We start from the raw sequence: 16,987 nt of genomic DNA on the forward strand, positions 1-16,987 counted from the left end.
GACCAGCCCCGACGTGGAAGGTTCGACCAGCCCCGACGTGGAAGTTTCGACCAGCCCCGACGTGGAAGTTTCGACCAGCCCTGACGTGGAAGGTTCGACCAGCCCTGACGTGGAAGGTTCGACCAGCCCCGACGTGGAAGTTTCGACCAGCCCCGACGTGGAAGGTTCGACCAGCCCCGACGCCGACGCGGGGGAGCTGACATCCCCCCCCCGATGCAGGAGCTGATCGCCTCGACGCGGAGGTCCCGCCTTCCTGGCCTGTGGAGAGGATTGTGGAGGAGTCTCTGTGATGGATGTTTATGTTAACATGTGTTTTGTGTGTTCTGTTGCTTTTTATTTGTATGACTGACTTGGCAAATGAAATTCCTCATATGTTGCAAAACATACTTGGCTAATAAAGTATGATTGTGATTGTGTGTGATTAAACCTGCCCTGAATATCTTCCAGATCAATTTCAGGGTGATCATCATGTCTAAATTTATTCTTGCAGTTCCCCCACCAAAATTGAAAGCAAACTTGTAACAGGTTAGTTTTACCAATGGTTTCATATTTACTGAACACTATAAGTAATGTATTACAGATTTAACTATAGTCTAGAGCAGAAGACCTTCAGTGTAATATTAGCATAGTAAGCACACTCTATTTGACTTTAAACATTGACCATACTTTTTTTTGACCCGTTGCGATAATGAAGCCAATGACATGGATGGTATAAGTGGCAATAGCTGTAAATATGGGAACAGACGTGGGTCATTTAGTCCCTTGTTCCAATCTTGAGGTTAGGAGGAAAGTGTTGTTTATGAAGGATGATTCTCAGAAAAACCATCACGTAAACGAGGATAAAATTGCAGGAGCAGCTTTATTTCATGGCAGGGTGACCTTGTCATTCACTCATTGTGTTTGGTTTGGATGAACACTGACAGCAAGTATTATTTTCTGTCGAGCGTTTAAATAACAAATTATTTTCTGTTGAATAATTCCAGGCTGTCCGGTTGGAAAGTGTGTACATGGACCTGACTAGATACATGGTCGTGGTTTCTACAAACGGCAGACAAGACACGGACGAGAGTATTGTTTTAGGGATGGACTTTTATAAAGATGGGTAAGTGTGTTACTTGATTCTAACCAATTTGTTTTCTTAAAAGTAAAAGGCTTCCTTCTTTATAGGATGCACTGATTACGTACAATTTTAAATTTTGAAGTATTTCGAGTGAGGCTTGAGATAACTTCCAGTTCAGTCTGAGGAAGGGTCTCGACCCGAAACGTCACCCTTTCCTTCTCTCCAGAGATGCTGCCCGTCCCGCTGAGTTACTCCAGCATTCTGTGTCCACCTTTGGTTTAAACCACCATCTGCAGCTCTTTCCTACATACTCAATTTTTTAGTGTAAGTTTAGTTTGTGTCACGTGTACCGAGGTACATGAAAAGCTTTTTGTTGCCTGCGAACCAGTCAGCGGAAAGACAATCCACGTTTACAATCCAGCCGTCCACAGTGTACTGATACAGGATAAATGTTCTCCTACATAATGTCACCTGCACTGCACACAGTAGGTCCTGCTGTCAACCCGATGTAGTCAAATCCCTGCAACAATTAGTTTATCCATGCTGGGATTTTTCTTTCTGTTTGGAATACAGAGTTTTATAGTGAAATAATTTATTTGGTCATGCTTTTATTTTTGTCAACTTGATACGGCTCTATAGGACTTGGGTTTGAGTGTTGTGTGCAGGTCAGGTCAGGTCGCCCCATTACAGGAAGGATGCGGAGGCTATGGAGAGGGTGTAGAGGAGGTTTACCAGAATGCTGTCTGGATTAGAGGGTTTCACATACAGGGAGAGGTTGGACAGACTTGGACTGTGTTTTCTGGAACGTCGAAGATTGAGGGGAGACCTGATAGAAATATAACAAATTATGAGAAGCAGAGGTAAGGTAGATGGTGGGAACCTTTTCCCCAGGGTGGGAATGTCAAACACTAGAGAGCATAATAATAATAATGGATGGGATTTATATAGCACCTTTCTAATACTCAAGGTGCTTTACATCGCATTATTCATTCACTCCTCAGTCACACTCGGTGGTGGTAAGCTACTTCTGTAGCCACAGCTGCCCTGGGGCAGACTGACGGAAGCGTGGCTGCCAATCTGCGCCTACGGCCCCTCCGACCACCACCAATCACTCACACACATTCACACACATTCACACACAGGCAAAGGTGGGTGAAGTGTCTTGCCCAAGGACACAACGACAGTATGCACTCCAAGCGGGATTCGAACCGGCTACCTTCCGGTTGCCAGCTGAACACTTAGCCCATTGTGCCATCTGACGTCCGGCTATATATAGCGTGGGTATATGGTGAGAGGGGGGAAGTTTAATGGGGGCAACATTTTATACGGAGCCTAGAGTTAGGGGTGGTGGTGGAGGCGGATACGATAGCGGTGTTTAAGAGGCTTTCTGATAGGCACATGGACGTGCAAGGAATAGAGGGATATGGAGCGTGTGCAGGCAGATGAGATCAGTTTGACTTGGCATCATGTTTGGCACAAACACTGGGGGCCAATGCATCCATCCCTTTGCTGTACTGTTCTATATCCACAAATTCTAGAAGTAGAATTAGGCCATTCGGCCCATCAAGTCTACACCATTCAATCATGGCTGATTTCTGCCTCCTAATCCCATTTTCCTGCCTTCTCCCCCCATAACCCTCGACACCCATTCTGATCAAGAATTTGTCTATCTCTGCCTAAATAATATCCACTGACTTGGCCTCCACAGCCCTCTGTGGCAATGAGTTCCACGGATTAACAACCCTCTGACTAAAGAAGTTCCACCTCACATCCTTTCTGAAGGAGCGCCCTTTCATTCTGAGGCGGTGACCTTTGGTCCTGGAATCTCCCACCAGTGGAAATATCCTTTCCACATCCACTCTGTGTCTTTCATTATTCTGTAAGGTTCAAGGAGGTCCCCCCTCAACCATCTAAACTCCAGCGAGTACAGGCCCAGTGCTGACATGTTGAATGGCATATTCTGTTTAGTTTTGGTTACCATGGGATTATTTTGATTTTCACATTTTTTTTAATTAATCTAGTATCTATGATTAATAGACCTTAACTTATCCTGTTAGAAAACATTTTAAATTTGATCAGACAGTTTATTTCAGGACCCCATCTGAAGAAGGGTCCCAACCCGAAACATCATCTATCCGTTCCCTCCACTGATGCTACCTGAGCCGCTGAGTTCCTTCTGCACTTTCTGTTTTGTTCTTGTATAGTCTGCTTGAATTCCTCGGTATAGTGTATATAATACTCTTGTGCGTTACTGCTTTAGCCAATTATTCCATGCTAACTATTGCACTAACTATTTTCAAATCGTGCTGAAATGGCTGGAGTGTGCTGACTTTTGCCACAGCTGGTGTTCAGCTATTGAAACCAAAGCCATTTCACGACGTCACAATTTGGGACTGTTAGCAGTCCATTGTGCTGCAGGCTGCACAATCAATTGTGCAAAGTCCAGCAGAAAAACGTGCTCATGCTGCGGTGTGGAATTGCCTTCCTGATCCTGCAGCAGGTGTAGAATCTGAGAGCCCAAGTGAGTTCAGTGAGGCATGTAGAGCAAGGTCAGTCTGAAGAAGGGTCTTGAGCCGAAACGTCACCCATTCCTTCGCTCCAGAGATGCTGCCTGTCCCGCTGAGTTACTCCAGCATTTTGTGTCTATCATCGATTTAAACCAGCATCTGCAGTTCATTCCTGCCTACACACGTAGAGCAAGGACCATTGCAGAAGCAGGAATTTCATTGTCCTATCTGGGACACATGACAATAAAACTCTCTTGACTTGGGAGGAAACTAAGTTACACTGTTTGAAAAAAGATACATGTTTTTATGTGTCTGAAGAATATCCCAACCAGAAATGTCACCTGCCCATTCCTTCCACAGATGCTGCCTGTCCCGCTGAGTTCCTCCAGCACAAAATTCCTTTTGCTCAAAATTCCAGCATCTGTAGATTCTTGTGTCCATAAATGTTTTTTAAGTGTCTGGAATATTTTATAGATCTTTATTTAATTCAAAATATTTGAAGATGGCACACGGTAGAGTTGCTGCCTCACAGCGCCAGAGACCTGGGTTCCATCCTGACTACAGGTGCTGTCTGTACGCAGTTTGTACGTTCTCTCTGTGATCCGCGTGGGTTTTCCCTGGGTGCTCTGGTTTCCATCTACACTCCAAAGACGTACAGGTTTGTAGGTTAATTGGCTTCGGTAAAATAGTAAATTTTCCCTGCTTTGTAGGATAGTGTTAGTGTACGGGGTGAATGCTGGTCAGTGTGGACTTGGTTTCCATGCTGTATTTCTAAAGTCTGAAGGCAGCATTTCACTACGACTGCAGATGTGACAATAAGAAATCTAAACCTGAATTTGTCAAAGATATAAAAAAAAGTTTTAATCAAATAAAATTGACACAGGCCTGCCGAACTATAAAGGCAGTGGGGGTGGGGGAGGGGGTTTCTGGGGCTTGGATTTCCTCGCCCGAGCCCCTGTCACTTTCTAGACTGAGCCACTGGAATTTGGTTTGGGGAGAGGCGGGAGAATAGCCAGCACATCTAAAAAAGGTCATTGCGGGTTCTGAGTCGGGGCGTGGGGACTGAGTCAGCGAGTCAGCACCCATTAAACATAGATTACCCAAAAAATTGTGATGCCTGGGTGATGCATGTAACCCTATGCCCGATATTACTGTAACCACCTAAAATAGCCTGGGATATACATGCAACTAGAGCTGAACGTCTTTTACAATATAAGTTGAGCCGTGTCAATAAAATCAAAATGCTCTGCGTCAAACATTGCAGAAAATATCACAAAATTGATAGAAACTGGTAACCTTTCTTTTTACCTTGAAATTTAACATATCGATAAAGAAATGATGCTTGGCCTTACTTATTAATACATATCACCTCTGACCCTACACATTCATAACATTTCATTGTCACGAGGCAAGTGGAGACCATGACCAGTGATGTCCCATGTTAAAGATGCAATTGGTTTTTTTAAAGACCTTCCTGCTGTGGTTGTTTTCCAACATGAAGATGGGGTCTTTGTTCAAAATGGATCTAATGAAAGAGCAGATTAAATGTGGAGGAAGGAACTGCAGTCACGGTGGCGCAGCGGCAGTCACGGTGGCGCAACGGTAGAGTTGCTGCCTTGCAGCAAAATACAGCGCAGAGACCCGGGTTCCATCCCGACTACGGGCGCTGACCGTATAGAGTTTGTACGTACTCCCTGTGACCTGTGTGGGTTTTCGCCAAGATCTTCAGTTTCCTCCCACACTCCAAAGACGTACAGGTTTGTAGGTTAATTGGCTTGATCAATGTAAAAATTGTCCAACTTCCAGTATAGTCCTTGGTGGACTCTTCGGAAGGTACAAGGTACAAGATGCTGATTTACACCGAAGATAGACACAAAATGCTGGGGTAACTCAATGGGTCAGGCAACATCTCTGGAGAGAAGGAATGCCTTTTCTCCAGCGATGGTGCCTGACCCGCTGGGTTGCTGCAGCATTTTTTGTCTGTCTGCTGAGAGAGCAAATGTGTAGCATTGTATCTGGCGGCCCCATGCTGTTGAATGCCTGCCTGTTGCTATGTAAACAAGACAACAAGTTCCCTATTTGTGGATGGAGATTCCTGAGTGCCATACTGTTGCACGTTGCATTTTGAAATGGCTCGAGCATGTGGCGGGGGAGGACCTAAGAATAACTCGTGATCAAAGGAAGCTTTTTAAAAAAGATTTCCATGAGATCATTTTGTGCAGTCAACACAAGTTATTTGTGTAAACTCTCTTCCAGAGCATTGCACCAATTCTCTCCAGGGTTGCCAAGTATTGATCAGAATCAATGTGGGCTGCACAATTATTGATACATGTACATAATGTGAGAACTTAATCTGTGTCGTTGCTCCCTCTTTGGTAGGCTGGCTGAAACGTCTTCTGCATGCTGCAAATACCAAAATTGAATGTTGTATCCGCACCTGTTTCTGTCCAGCCTAGCTACTGTAAGGTGAACTTGGGACGGCACAGTTGTGCAGCTGGTAGTGCCGCTTACCTCATGGCGCCAGACATCCATATTCAATCCCAACCTGTGTGGAGTTTGCAGGTTTCCCCAGTGACTGCGTGGGTTTTCTCCAGGTGTTCCGGTTTCCTCCCACATCCCAAAGACGAGCGGGTTTGTAGGTTAATAAGGCTCTGTAAATTGCCCCTAGTGTGTAGGGAGTGGATGAGAAAGTGAGATAACATAGTTGTAGTGTAACCGGCTGATGGGTGATCGTCATAGACTCCGCGTGCGGGCTGAATGGCCTGTGGTTCTCTAGGAGTACCGTCAGTCTACAAAAATAGGTTTCTTCTATTCGTTCATTTGTTTTCTTTGAAAGAATTGCTTTTGCAGACAAATGCCTGACATTTATTGACAACCATAAGCTAAATAACACGCTTTGTGTACAATTTACCTCAACAAAGGATTTGTTCATGAGAGGATATGGGGAGAAGGCAGGCACGGGTTACTGATTGTGGATGATCAGCCATGATCACAATGAAGGGCCAAATGGCCTCCTCCTGCACCTAGTGTCTATGTTTCTATGTTCCCAACATTTCCAATCTGACAATTAGATATCAAGTTCCAAATCCTTGCCTTGTGTTTCATCTGCAAAACATGTCCACTGATACTTGGATGGCATGGAAAGGAACTCCAAATGGTGGTTATAGTAAGACGAGTAATGATGAATACAATGACAAGTGCAAAACAGCAGTGGCACATGGTTATCGTGCAAAATCTGAGTAGTTCAAAAGGATATTAAAGTATGAAACTGAATAACCAAATGAGTTAGAGTTAAGAGTAAGAGTACGTGACAGTTCAGAAGTTATAAGAGCAGAATTAGGCCATTCAGCCCATCACGTCCACTCCGCCATTCATTCTTGGCTGATCTATCTTTCTCTCTCAACCCCATTCTCCTGCCTTCTCCCCGTAACCTGACACCCGTTCTAATCAATCGCCATCGTAAAAATATCCATTGACTTGGGCCCCACAGCCTTCTGTGGCAATAAATTCCACAGATTCACCACCATCTGACTAAAGAAATTCCTGCTCATCTTTCTAAAGATACGTCCTTTAATTCTGAGGCTATGCCCTATGGTCATAGAATTTCCCACTAGTCGAAACATCCCCTCCACATCTTCTCTATCCATCACCTCTGTGAATGGGGTATGAAAGATGCTTCAGGAGTAGGTTAGCATTGGGAAGAAGCTGCTCTTGAGTCTGCATGTCTGGGCTTTCTAGCTCCTGTGTGTCCTCCCAGAAGGTAGTGGAGAAAAGAGGGAATGTCCAGGAAGGTTGGATGTTGGACGTTGGAGAAGAGGGAATGTCCAGGAAGGTCTGCAGCCTTCCTGATACAACGCACCGTCAATGCAGTGGGTGGAAGAATGTGATGAGCCTGTGATGGCCTGGGCTGCCTTCACCGCTCTGTGCAAGTCAAGGGCTGAGCAGTTACCACGCCAGGTTGAGATGCATCCCATCAGAATACTTTGTAAAACGTATCTGTCAAAGTTGGAGAGGATCCTCGTGGACAAGCTGAATCTACCCAAACGCCTAAGAAAGCAAACACTGCTGCTGTTGTTCCTCAAGCTGGTTCTGGACTGATTAGCTGGAAGCATGCGCAGGATTGGAGCGGGGTGAGGGTGGCTGAAATTCCCCTAGTTTGCCCCATACCTGGGCTCTGCACACATCCTTGTTTGGTTTCAACTCTCAGCTGTGTCAGTAGAGCGAGTCTAATCAAGATCAGTAGATGCGAGAGTTCCCTTTGAAAAAGTAATGATTAACGGGAGACTTTCAGTGACTTTCAGTGACTTTCTCAGCATTGTGACAGATGGGTACTGGGTAAAAAGGATCGTAAGAGACTGTTTTAAGAGGAGCTTCACATAAGATGTCACCACTCTTTCAAACATGCTCAACTACTGTCTGACTTATGATACCATACATGATTCAAAAATAAATGGTTCCAACAATGCTCCTTAGTTTGTTTGTGTGTATGTCTTCTTTGTAAAGTTATTGAATGTAGATGGCAAAACCTGTCCTTAGTTGTCCTGAGTTCGGTTCTGCTGCTGTGCTACTTGGATTGCTGCAAAACCATGGTATTTAGAAGGAAAGGAATTGTACACATTCTGCATGACCCACTGAGTTCCTCCAACATCGTTTTTCTTTGCTCTTGTATTGTTAATCTATTTTTTTCAATCACAAGCATAAACATTCGGCATCACTGGTTTATTTCTTGTTACTTTAACTGTGTTTTACACTTTTCATGAATGTACTTGAACTGGGTACAGCTTGCCGTTGTTTTAGTGATTGTTTTCTCTGTAATAGTTCACTGCAGATTGCTTTCTACAGATATCTTTGTGCACAGAATGGACACTAATTTTGGATTGTTCTCCTTGCAGCAGCAGTTGCACCATGGGGCTGGTTCTTCCACTATGGAGTGACACACTGATCCACTTGGATGGGGATGGGTGAGTACACTTGCTACCCAATGTTATAAAACCTTGAACTCCTCAACACTGGTTGAGTCAAGTCAAACGTTCTTTTCTCCAAGTTACTACATTACAGTCAACAAAAAGTAATTTATTACTGCTGGTCAAAAGGAGATTATCAGAGGCAGAATCGGTGTGGATCCCTGGCCTGGCCAGTCATGTATGATTGAATTGTGTTGTGCCAACACCGCTGATGACAACCAAAATGGTTTTGATTGTAATTATTTTCATCAATGCCCAAGACGTTGTTTCAATGAGGAGGAAGTTGAGGCAGGTACTATCGCAAATTGTAAGCAACATTTAGACAGGCACGTGGATACAATAGGTTAGAGGGATATGGACCAAACGCAGGCAGGTGGGACTAGTGTAGATGGGACAGGTTGGTCAGTGTGTGTGCATTGGGACCAAAGTGTCTGCTTCCACAAGCTATGACCACTGTAATCATTGCCCCGTTTCTCTCGTCAAGAACAGAATTTTTCAGAATAAAACTAGTGGTCCTGAACAAACCATAACTTTTATCTACATATCAGCCAACCTCTAGCTTTTGGTATCTCGGGTGATTCAGGTGGTGATATCTTGGAAGGAAGTATTAAGGGAAAGAGGGAAATGAAATCTAAAATACCAGATTAAGAAGAAAAGAGAAACTGAATTCCAGAAAAGTGACCCAGGATTGGAATGTTTGACTATGTGAACTTGGTGTGTAGGTTTGAAGGTTAAAACATGCCTAGTTAGAAGGGGGGGGTGCATTTCCTGGAGCTTGCATTGAGCTTCATTGCATCATTTCAGGAGACCTCTGGCAATGTCAAGGACATTTGGGTGAAAGCCAGCACTTGCCTTTTTTTTTTTTACCATTTCCACGGAGCCCAATACTCATTCTGGGTGAGCAGTGATTTACTGACACCACCAGTTCAGTGCTCACTACTTGCCTCCCTCAACACCAAACATGAGTCACTGCAGATGCCTGCTTAAACCAAAGATAGATACAAAATGCTGGAGTAACTCAGCGGGACAGGGAGCATCTCTGCAGAGAAGGAATGGGTGACGTTTCCGGTCGAGACCCTTCAAACTCTGAAGTCTGAAGAAAAGTGTCGATCCGAAACTGAGCTCTCAAAACATGTTGAAGATGGCCGGAGGTTTAGGAACTGAAATGCTGACCATCAAATAAAGCCCGTTGCCCATCACAATAAACACAATACTATTGCCATGTGACAATTGTGACATAATTGAATAAACAGAATTCAAGAGTTCTTTAACAGTAAACGTCTCAACTGCTTTGTTAGCGTTCTATTTAGCATTTCTCCAGTCATTTGTTTCACCTTGTACAATTCCAATCAACCCCAAAGTAGTAATGGTAATAGAAATTGCCATTTCTGTTTTCCAAATCAACTTATTTTGTAACTAACTTATCATTCTGATTTGCCAACAGCTGGCACAATACATTTCCCTTGCCTTACCTGTACCCACATACTTTTCCCCTGTTCTTTGTCTCACCTTTATCCTACATTCGCCCCTCCCCTTCCCAAATCTATGTATAAATCATGTTTTGTTCATATTAGAGGCTGCAGGTGCACGATGGTGCTGCGGCAATTTTTACTTGTTCCCCATTTTTTACATTTGCTGATAACTTTGTTGTTGCTTTGATTTTTTCACCCAAGTGGGTTCAGTGTGTCAACGGTGAACAGAATTCACATCTTCAAACCAGTGTCCGTCCAAGCAATGTGGTAAGAATCTTTGTGGCATTAGTATTAACCTGTGGATTTCTAGAGACAGTTTATTAATGCTGCTTCAGTTATCAGGTGTTGTCACACTCTGAAATTAAATCAAACAGTAAAGCAGTTAATAATGTGTTTTTTGTGGCCATTAAAAGAGAGATGATGCACAAGGTGACTGTGGCAAATAGCAACAAGCACTACTAGTTTGGATGTGAGGCCAGCTGTAATTAGCACAAATTCAGACCAGGTATTGCTGTTCTTTGTGTAAATTAGGCAAGTTCTGACAGATTTTATGTCAATGGCCACATTAAAAAATGGTAGTTATATCTTGGCATCGTTATAACATCTGATTAAATGAAAATGCATTGATTCAAAATTCAGTGAAGGTGTAGTTTGTTAAATATTGACGTATTTGCACATATTAAATCCAGGCGTTTGTTATCGCTGCTGGCAAACCCTCATTTATTGAACGTCATGGTTAATTTATGGATAGGAGGGATGTAGAGGGATATGGGCCAAACGTGGGCAGGTGCGACCAGCTTGGATGGGGTGGCATGGACTAGTTGGGCTGAAGGGCCTGTTTCCATGCTGTATGCCTCTCGTAATGTGTGACGGTGTGCATTACCTTTTACATTTCAGGTCTGCTTTACAGAGTTTGCACAAAGCCTGTGAGGTTGCCAGGACCCACAACTACTACCCCGGGAGCCTGTACCTGACATGGATCAGTTACTACGAGAATCGCATCAATTCCAACCAGACTTTCATTAACGAGTGGAATGCCATGCAGGACCTGCAGTCTCATCGCCCCGATTCACCCGTGCTCTTTACTGACATGTACGTACGCGGCCTTTACTGCCATCAGCTCTTCCCAAATTCTTGCCTTGTGTATTGTTAAAGTGCTGATGATAAGCTAATGTAGACAACACCAGAGCCAATCTGTACATGGCGAGATCGCACAGCGAGCAACGTGACGATGACCCGATAAGTTAACAATAAGATGAGCTATCTCTCCGCACTTCTCCAAGATGCAAGCCCAGATTATGGGGTACAGCGATGGATTTGAACCCACAATGGCCCGAGTCAGAGGAAAGTACTGTCCTGAGAGTCAGACCAACCCCAAGATAATACTTCTGGCAGGGAAGCCTAAAAAGTCACTAAACAGGGTGGCTCAGCTTCCATTGTGGAAAGCCTTTAGCCTCACTGCTAAATCCAAGGTACTTGAGGTGATCGGGGCGGCATGGTGGAGCAGCGGTAGAGTTGCTGCCTTACATCGCCAGAGGCCCGGGTTCAATCCTGACTACGGGTGCTGTCTGTATGGCGTTTGTACGTTCTCCCCGTGACCTATGTGGGTTTACTCCTAGATTTCCGATTTCCTCCTACTCTCCAAAGACGTGCAGGAGTGCAGGTTAATTGGCTTGGTAAATTTGTAAATTGTCCCTAGTATGTGTGGGATAGTGTTAATGTGCGGGGATCGCTGGTCAGCGCAGACACGGTAGGCCGAAGAGCCTGTTTGCACGCTGTATCTTTTAACTGAGCTAAGTGTACATTGCATTCTAGCTGCTTCCTGCTAGACTAGAGAAATCCCTGTCCTTTGTTTGTGTTCCTGCTATTTGAACAGCAGCCTGATCAAATAGAAACAGAGTGATATCACTGATGTCCTGGCTAATGTTTAACCAGCAATAAACTTCACTGAGCTGGTTGTTATCTCATTAAAGTTTCATTATATTTTATTCTCGAGGAGCGTGCCACTTTCTAATGGGATGCTGCCATTCCTGCATCAATGATTATGCTCCGAACTTAAACGGACACAAAGTGCTGGAGTAACTCAGCCGTTCATGCAGCATCTCTGGTGGATATGGATAGGTCTAACGTTACCTCTCCATATTAAATGAAACGTCACCTATCCATGTTCTCCACAGATGCTGCCTGAGCCGCTGAGTTACTCCAGCACTCTGTGAAACGTCACCTATCCATGTTCTCCACAGATGCTGCCTGACCCGCTGAGTTACTCCAGCACTTTAGGACTTTTTGTGTAGACTAGTAACTGCAGTTCCTTGTTTCTGCATGCTTCTAAATCACATATAGATACCATATAAAGGCACATCTTTCTCGAAGCATTGGCCATGCCTTGCACCAATAATCATTATGGATCATTGTGCTGTAGCTAGCCTGGTCGATGTATTGTATGCCTAGATGATCCAATATTCATAGGCAGTTATAATCTGTCAACATAACATAGCTGAGTGGGAGATGAATATCCTTGGAAGATTTCTTCAGTTGTTTCTGAAGCATTACTTTGTGCAGACATATCTGAACATGCTGGTGCTAACGGTAGTTTCTCTTCAGATTAAGAAGACTATTTTTATGAGCTATGATAAGTAGTTGAGCTCCAGATAGTCAGTGGCATGCAGACTCTATTCAGCTGCCACCTTATTAGGAAGTTGATGGCTCAACCTTTTGAAGGGAGATGAGCAGAAGTACTATTGATAGGTTTGAAATATGGGCAGCTAAGTTCATGGAGTTGTCAGGTTAAAATTGCTGTCTTCTGGACTGCACGGCGGAATCCTAAAAGGACTGGGAAGACGGTGCAGTTTAAATAAATCAATTCCAACGTTTTAGTATTGTTAGAACCTCCAGCCTCTTGAGACATGATAAAGCAAACTTGCCCCCACCACTATGTGATCTATGTGACCATATGGATTAGTTACTAAACCGCAACTGTTATGGTTTCTTTATTGGTTGATCAGCCATTTTGAATGGGGAAAATGTACGCGCTGCTTTGTACATCTTCCATTGTCCACATCCCATCCCACACTAGATGCCCCTTTGCGTGTGTTCAGACCGCCTTGCCACTTCAGCATGGGAACAGAGCCTTTAGCCTCTCTGCTAAGTCCACAATAAGTGAGGCGATCAGGGGTAGCACGGTGGCGCAGCGGTAGAGTTGCTGCCTTGCCACACCTCAGACCCGGGTTCCATCCTGACCATGGGTGCTGTGCTGTCTGTACGGAGTTTGTACGTTCTCCCTGTGACCTGTGTGGGTTTTCTCCAGGAGCTCCTGGTTCCTCCCACGCTCCAAAGACGAGCAGGTTTGTAGGTTAATTGGCTTCATTCAGCCCGTATGTCTTGTGATCTATGATCTTCTGCTTGCACGTGGCAGTGTGCAGGAGTGCATGTCCAGAACACGCTGACCGGCATGACGTCGCTCACCCTTGCTCCTTTTTGCAAACACTGGCTAAACTCAAAGCAGTCCAGCCCATTTGTCATTCAACTAGTTTTCTACATTTCAGCAAATCTATTTATATGGATTAGAAGAGAAATCAATGAGTGATGTTTGGAATCTTTGTCAGTTGGAATTGGTTTGCGCACAATACACTCAAGGGCCTGTCCCACTTACGCAATTTTTTTCGGCGACAATGCCGGCACCCGTCATAGTCGCAGCAGGTCTCCGAAAATATTCAACATGTTGAAAATCCAGCAGCGACCAAAAAAAGGTACGACTACATTGGGTGACTACTTTGGGCGACTACTCACGACCATACAGGCGTCACCCCGTGAATCACAGGTCGTGAGTAGTAGCCCAAAGAGTCGTACCTTTTTCTGGCCGCCATTTTGAAAACATGTTGAACATTTTCGGAGACCTGCTGCCACTATGACGGGTGCCGGCAAGTCGCCGAAAAAATCGCGTAAGTGGGACAGGCCCTTGAAATGCCCTTTAGCATTTTTTTTTTTACATTTTTTTTTTCCAAAATTATGATCCAAAGAATGAATAGCATCGGAAAAATAAGAGTTCTGAAACCAATTGAAAGTTCTGAAAGGAATTTAACTTTGTACTGAAAACATTAGGAGCTCTCGTGCGATATTCTGTTTTGTATTAGAACAATTATAAATGAAGGGAATTACTTTAAAAATAAGTGTTAAAGGCCTGTCCCACTTGGCGTTTTTTTTCGGCAACTGTCGGCATCATTGACTGACGTATCAGGTCACCGAAAAAGTCGCGGAGTGACGCGGCGTGATGACGTATATTGACGCGCGGTGTCTCCTCAAGCGTCGCGACTTTTTTTTGTCGTCGCTGGATTTTGAAATGTTGAATCTTTCAGTGACCCTGATACGTCAGTCAATGACGCCGGCAGTCGCTGTGAAAATCGCCAAGTGGGACAGGCCCTTCACTTGGAGTTCATCAAGAAATATAAAACATAATGTGCCGAGGCTCAGCTTTGATAGTATTGTATTTATCAATGCAGACCAACAGAGCGGGAACTGACTGAGAGGCAGATCAAGTCTAAACTGCGGGAAATTATGATGCAAAGGGATTTGGAAAATGTTACATCAAAAGAAGTAAGTGTCTTTCTTTATTAAATCATCGGAATTCAAAAATGCTGAATCAATCTATTAGATGGCATTGTTCTAACACAAGGATCAAAACTCAAATATTTTGGAAACTAAAGTATTAGAAGGATGGGATTTCTTACTCTACCTTGTGAGTGTTTCCAGCTGTGCACTCAGAGTCATAGAGTCATGAAGCATAGAAACAGGCCCTTAGGCCCAACTCGCCATGCACCCAAGAAACCCCATCTAATCAGGCCCCATTTGCCCACGTTTGGCCCATATCCCTCTAAACCTTTCCCATCCATGTACCTGTCCAAATGTCTTTTAAATGCTGTAATTAGGGTTAGGGTTACCTGCCTCAACTATTTCATCTAACAGCTCATTCCACATAACTACCACCCTCTGTTGGAAAAAGGTGCCCTGGGATTCCTATTTCTCCTCTTACCTGAAACCTCTGCCCTATATCTTGATTTCCCAGTCTAGGCAAAAGACTGGATTCACCCTATCTGTTCCCCTCATGATTTTGTACACCTCTTTAAGATCGCTGCTCAGCCTCCTGAGCAGCAAGGAATAAAGTCGTAGTCTGCCCACCCCTCTGCTCCCCTGGGCCCTACTGTTCACTGTGCAAGTCCTGCCCTGGTTTAACTTCACAAAAAGCAACAGCTCATACATCTGAATTAAACATCATTTGTCATTCCTTCGCCCATGTGCCCAGCTAATCTAGATCCTGCTGTAATTCTTGGTAACCATCTTCACAGTCTACAATACCACTGTTTTAATCTGATCCCATGTGATTTGCCTTTCCAGAGCAGCCTTCCCTGTGGTACCTTATCAAAGGCCTTGCTGTAGTCGATATAGAGTGCATTTCTGGCCTTGCCCTCATTCTGGTTACTTCAGAAAAACGCAATCGAATTTGTGAAATATGATCCTCCATGCAATAAATTGTGCTGTATCCCAAATTAATCCCTTTCCAAGTACTTGCATATCTTATCTACAGCCTCACCAATAACTTTCCCCCTACCATGAACGCTAGTCTTATGGGCATCTCCCATTTAGGCGATTTTCTTTGGGCGACTACAGGCGACTGCCGCAACATTTTCAACATGCGACAGTGGCGACAATTTTTGCTGTCATAGGTTGTGGTCAGGTGTCATAGGTTGTGGGTAGTCATCAGTGGATTGTCTTCTATCCTTGCATTTTTATACCTGCTGATTATTTGTATATATTTGTTGTCAAAGTGTACAAGTTGCAGTGGCTGATTATTGTATTCTCTGCAGATTCGCACGGAACTGGAGATGCAGATGGTCTGTGACTTGAGAGAATTTAAGGAGTACATTGATAATGAGATGGTTGTAATCTTGAGGCAGATGGACAACCCAACGGAGATATTTGAACATGTCTACCTGGTATGACCCTCCCCGTGTGACGGTAACCTCTCTGCCACCTCTCCGTCAAAGATGGCAGTCTTCTCTAATAGTGTGGAGTTAAGGAGAGACACTGGGTGAGAAAATAAGATGTCTCTTGCTGACATCTAAATAGCATTGGCTTTTCGGCCATCATCGACCTTGTGGCAGCCTGAGATGAGGGTCTATTGGGAGAGCCAGGTGTCGCAATGTTGAGACACAGGAGACACAAAATGCTGGAGTAACTCAGCGGGTCAGGCAGCATCTCTGGGGAACATGGAGAAGAGTTAGCCAGTCTTCTAGACATTCTGTCTGAACTGCTGCATTACTCCTGCACTTTTTAATATATTTATGTCGTAAACTTTCCTTCTGTGTTGATTATACTCATGATCTGGTAGACCTGAATCTGAACATTGTCTCTGTTTTCAGGGCTCGGAATGGAACGCATCCAATTTAGAAGACTTGCAGACCAGAGGGTAAGGCTTCTGGAATAAAACATGTTCAATTTGCCACAACCACAGAACCAAATGTCAATGAGCACAACATGTTGGGCATGAGATGTAATATGACAGTAATGCTGTGCGCCAGGCACCCCGGTTCAATCCTGACCTCCGGTGCTGTCTGTGTGGAGTTTGTACATTCTCCCTGTGACCGTGTGGGTTTTCTCTGGGTGCTCTGGTCGAGACCTGAAACGTCACCTATGCCTTGGCTCCATAGATGCTGCCTCACTCGCTGAGTTTCTCCAGCATTTTTGTCTACCTTTGGTTATGTAACAATCATTTCTTGGCAGAATTCTTTAATCAATAACCACAATAATCTATCCTCCGAGATGATCTTAATTGCTACACCACCACTTTCCCCCATTCTTCCAGTATCCAGTAATGTTTGCTTTTGGTCTTGTTTTGAACCATAACTTTCAAATACCAGTCTTTTAACAATGTCAGTCTTGCACAAAATATATTTAACTTCATAGTCAAATAAATGATATTCCGTACAT

General features: G+C 44.1%; 1 protein-coding gene across 2 annotated transcripts in view; it reads left to right on the forward strand.

The window, feature by feature from the left end:
- Positions 1-16,987, forward strand: part of ssh2 (slingshot protein phosphatase 2) — a 67,378-nt gene that overhangs the window by 33,838 nt on the left and 16,553 nt on the right. Inside the window, exons 4-10 of one of the 2 annotated variants that reach the window (XM_033046282.1) lie at positions 984-1,102; positions 8,460-8,528; positions 10,205-10,270; positions 10,901-11,095; positions 14,503-14,596; positions 15,865-15,993; positions 16,420-16,466. In XM_033046282.1, the coding sequence (XP_032902173.1) occupies positions 984-1,102; positions 8,460-8,528; positions 10,205-10,270; positions 10,901-11,095; positions 14,503-14,596; positions 15,865-15,993; positions 16,420-16,466 (719 nt within the window). The remainder of the gene's footprint in view (positions 1-983; positions 1,103-8,459; positions 8,529-10,204; positions 10,271-10,900; positions 11,096-14,502; positions 14,597-15,864; positions 15,994-16,419; positions 16,467-16,987) is intronic. The other variant, XM_033046283.1, reaches the window with a different exon arrangement.

This window comes from Amblyraja radiata, chromosome 28 (assembly GCF_010909765.2).
Source record: "Amblyraja radiata isolate CabotCenter1 chromosome 28, sAmbRad1.1.pri, whole genome shotgun sequence".
Lineage (NCBI taxonomy): Eukaryota > Metazoa > Chordata > Chondrichthyes > Rajiformes > Rajidae > Amblyraja > Amblyraja radiata.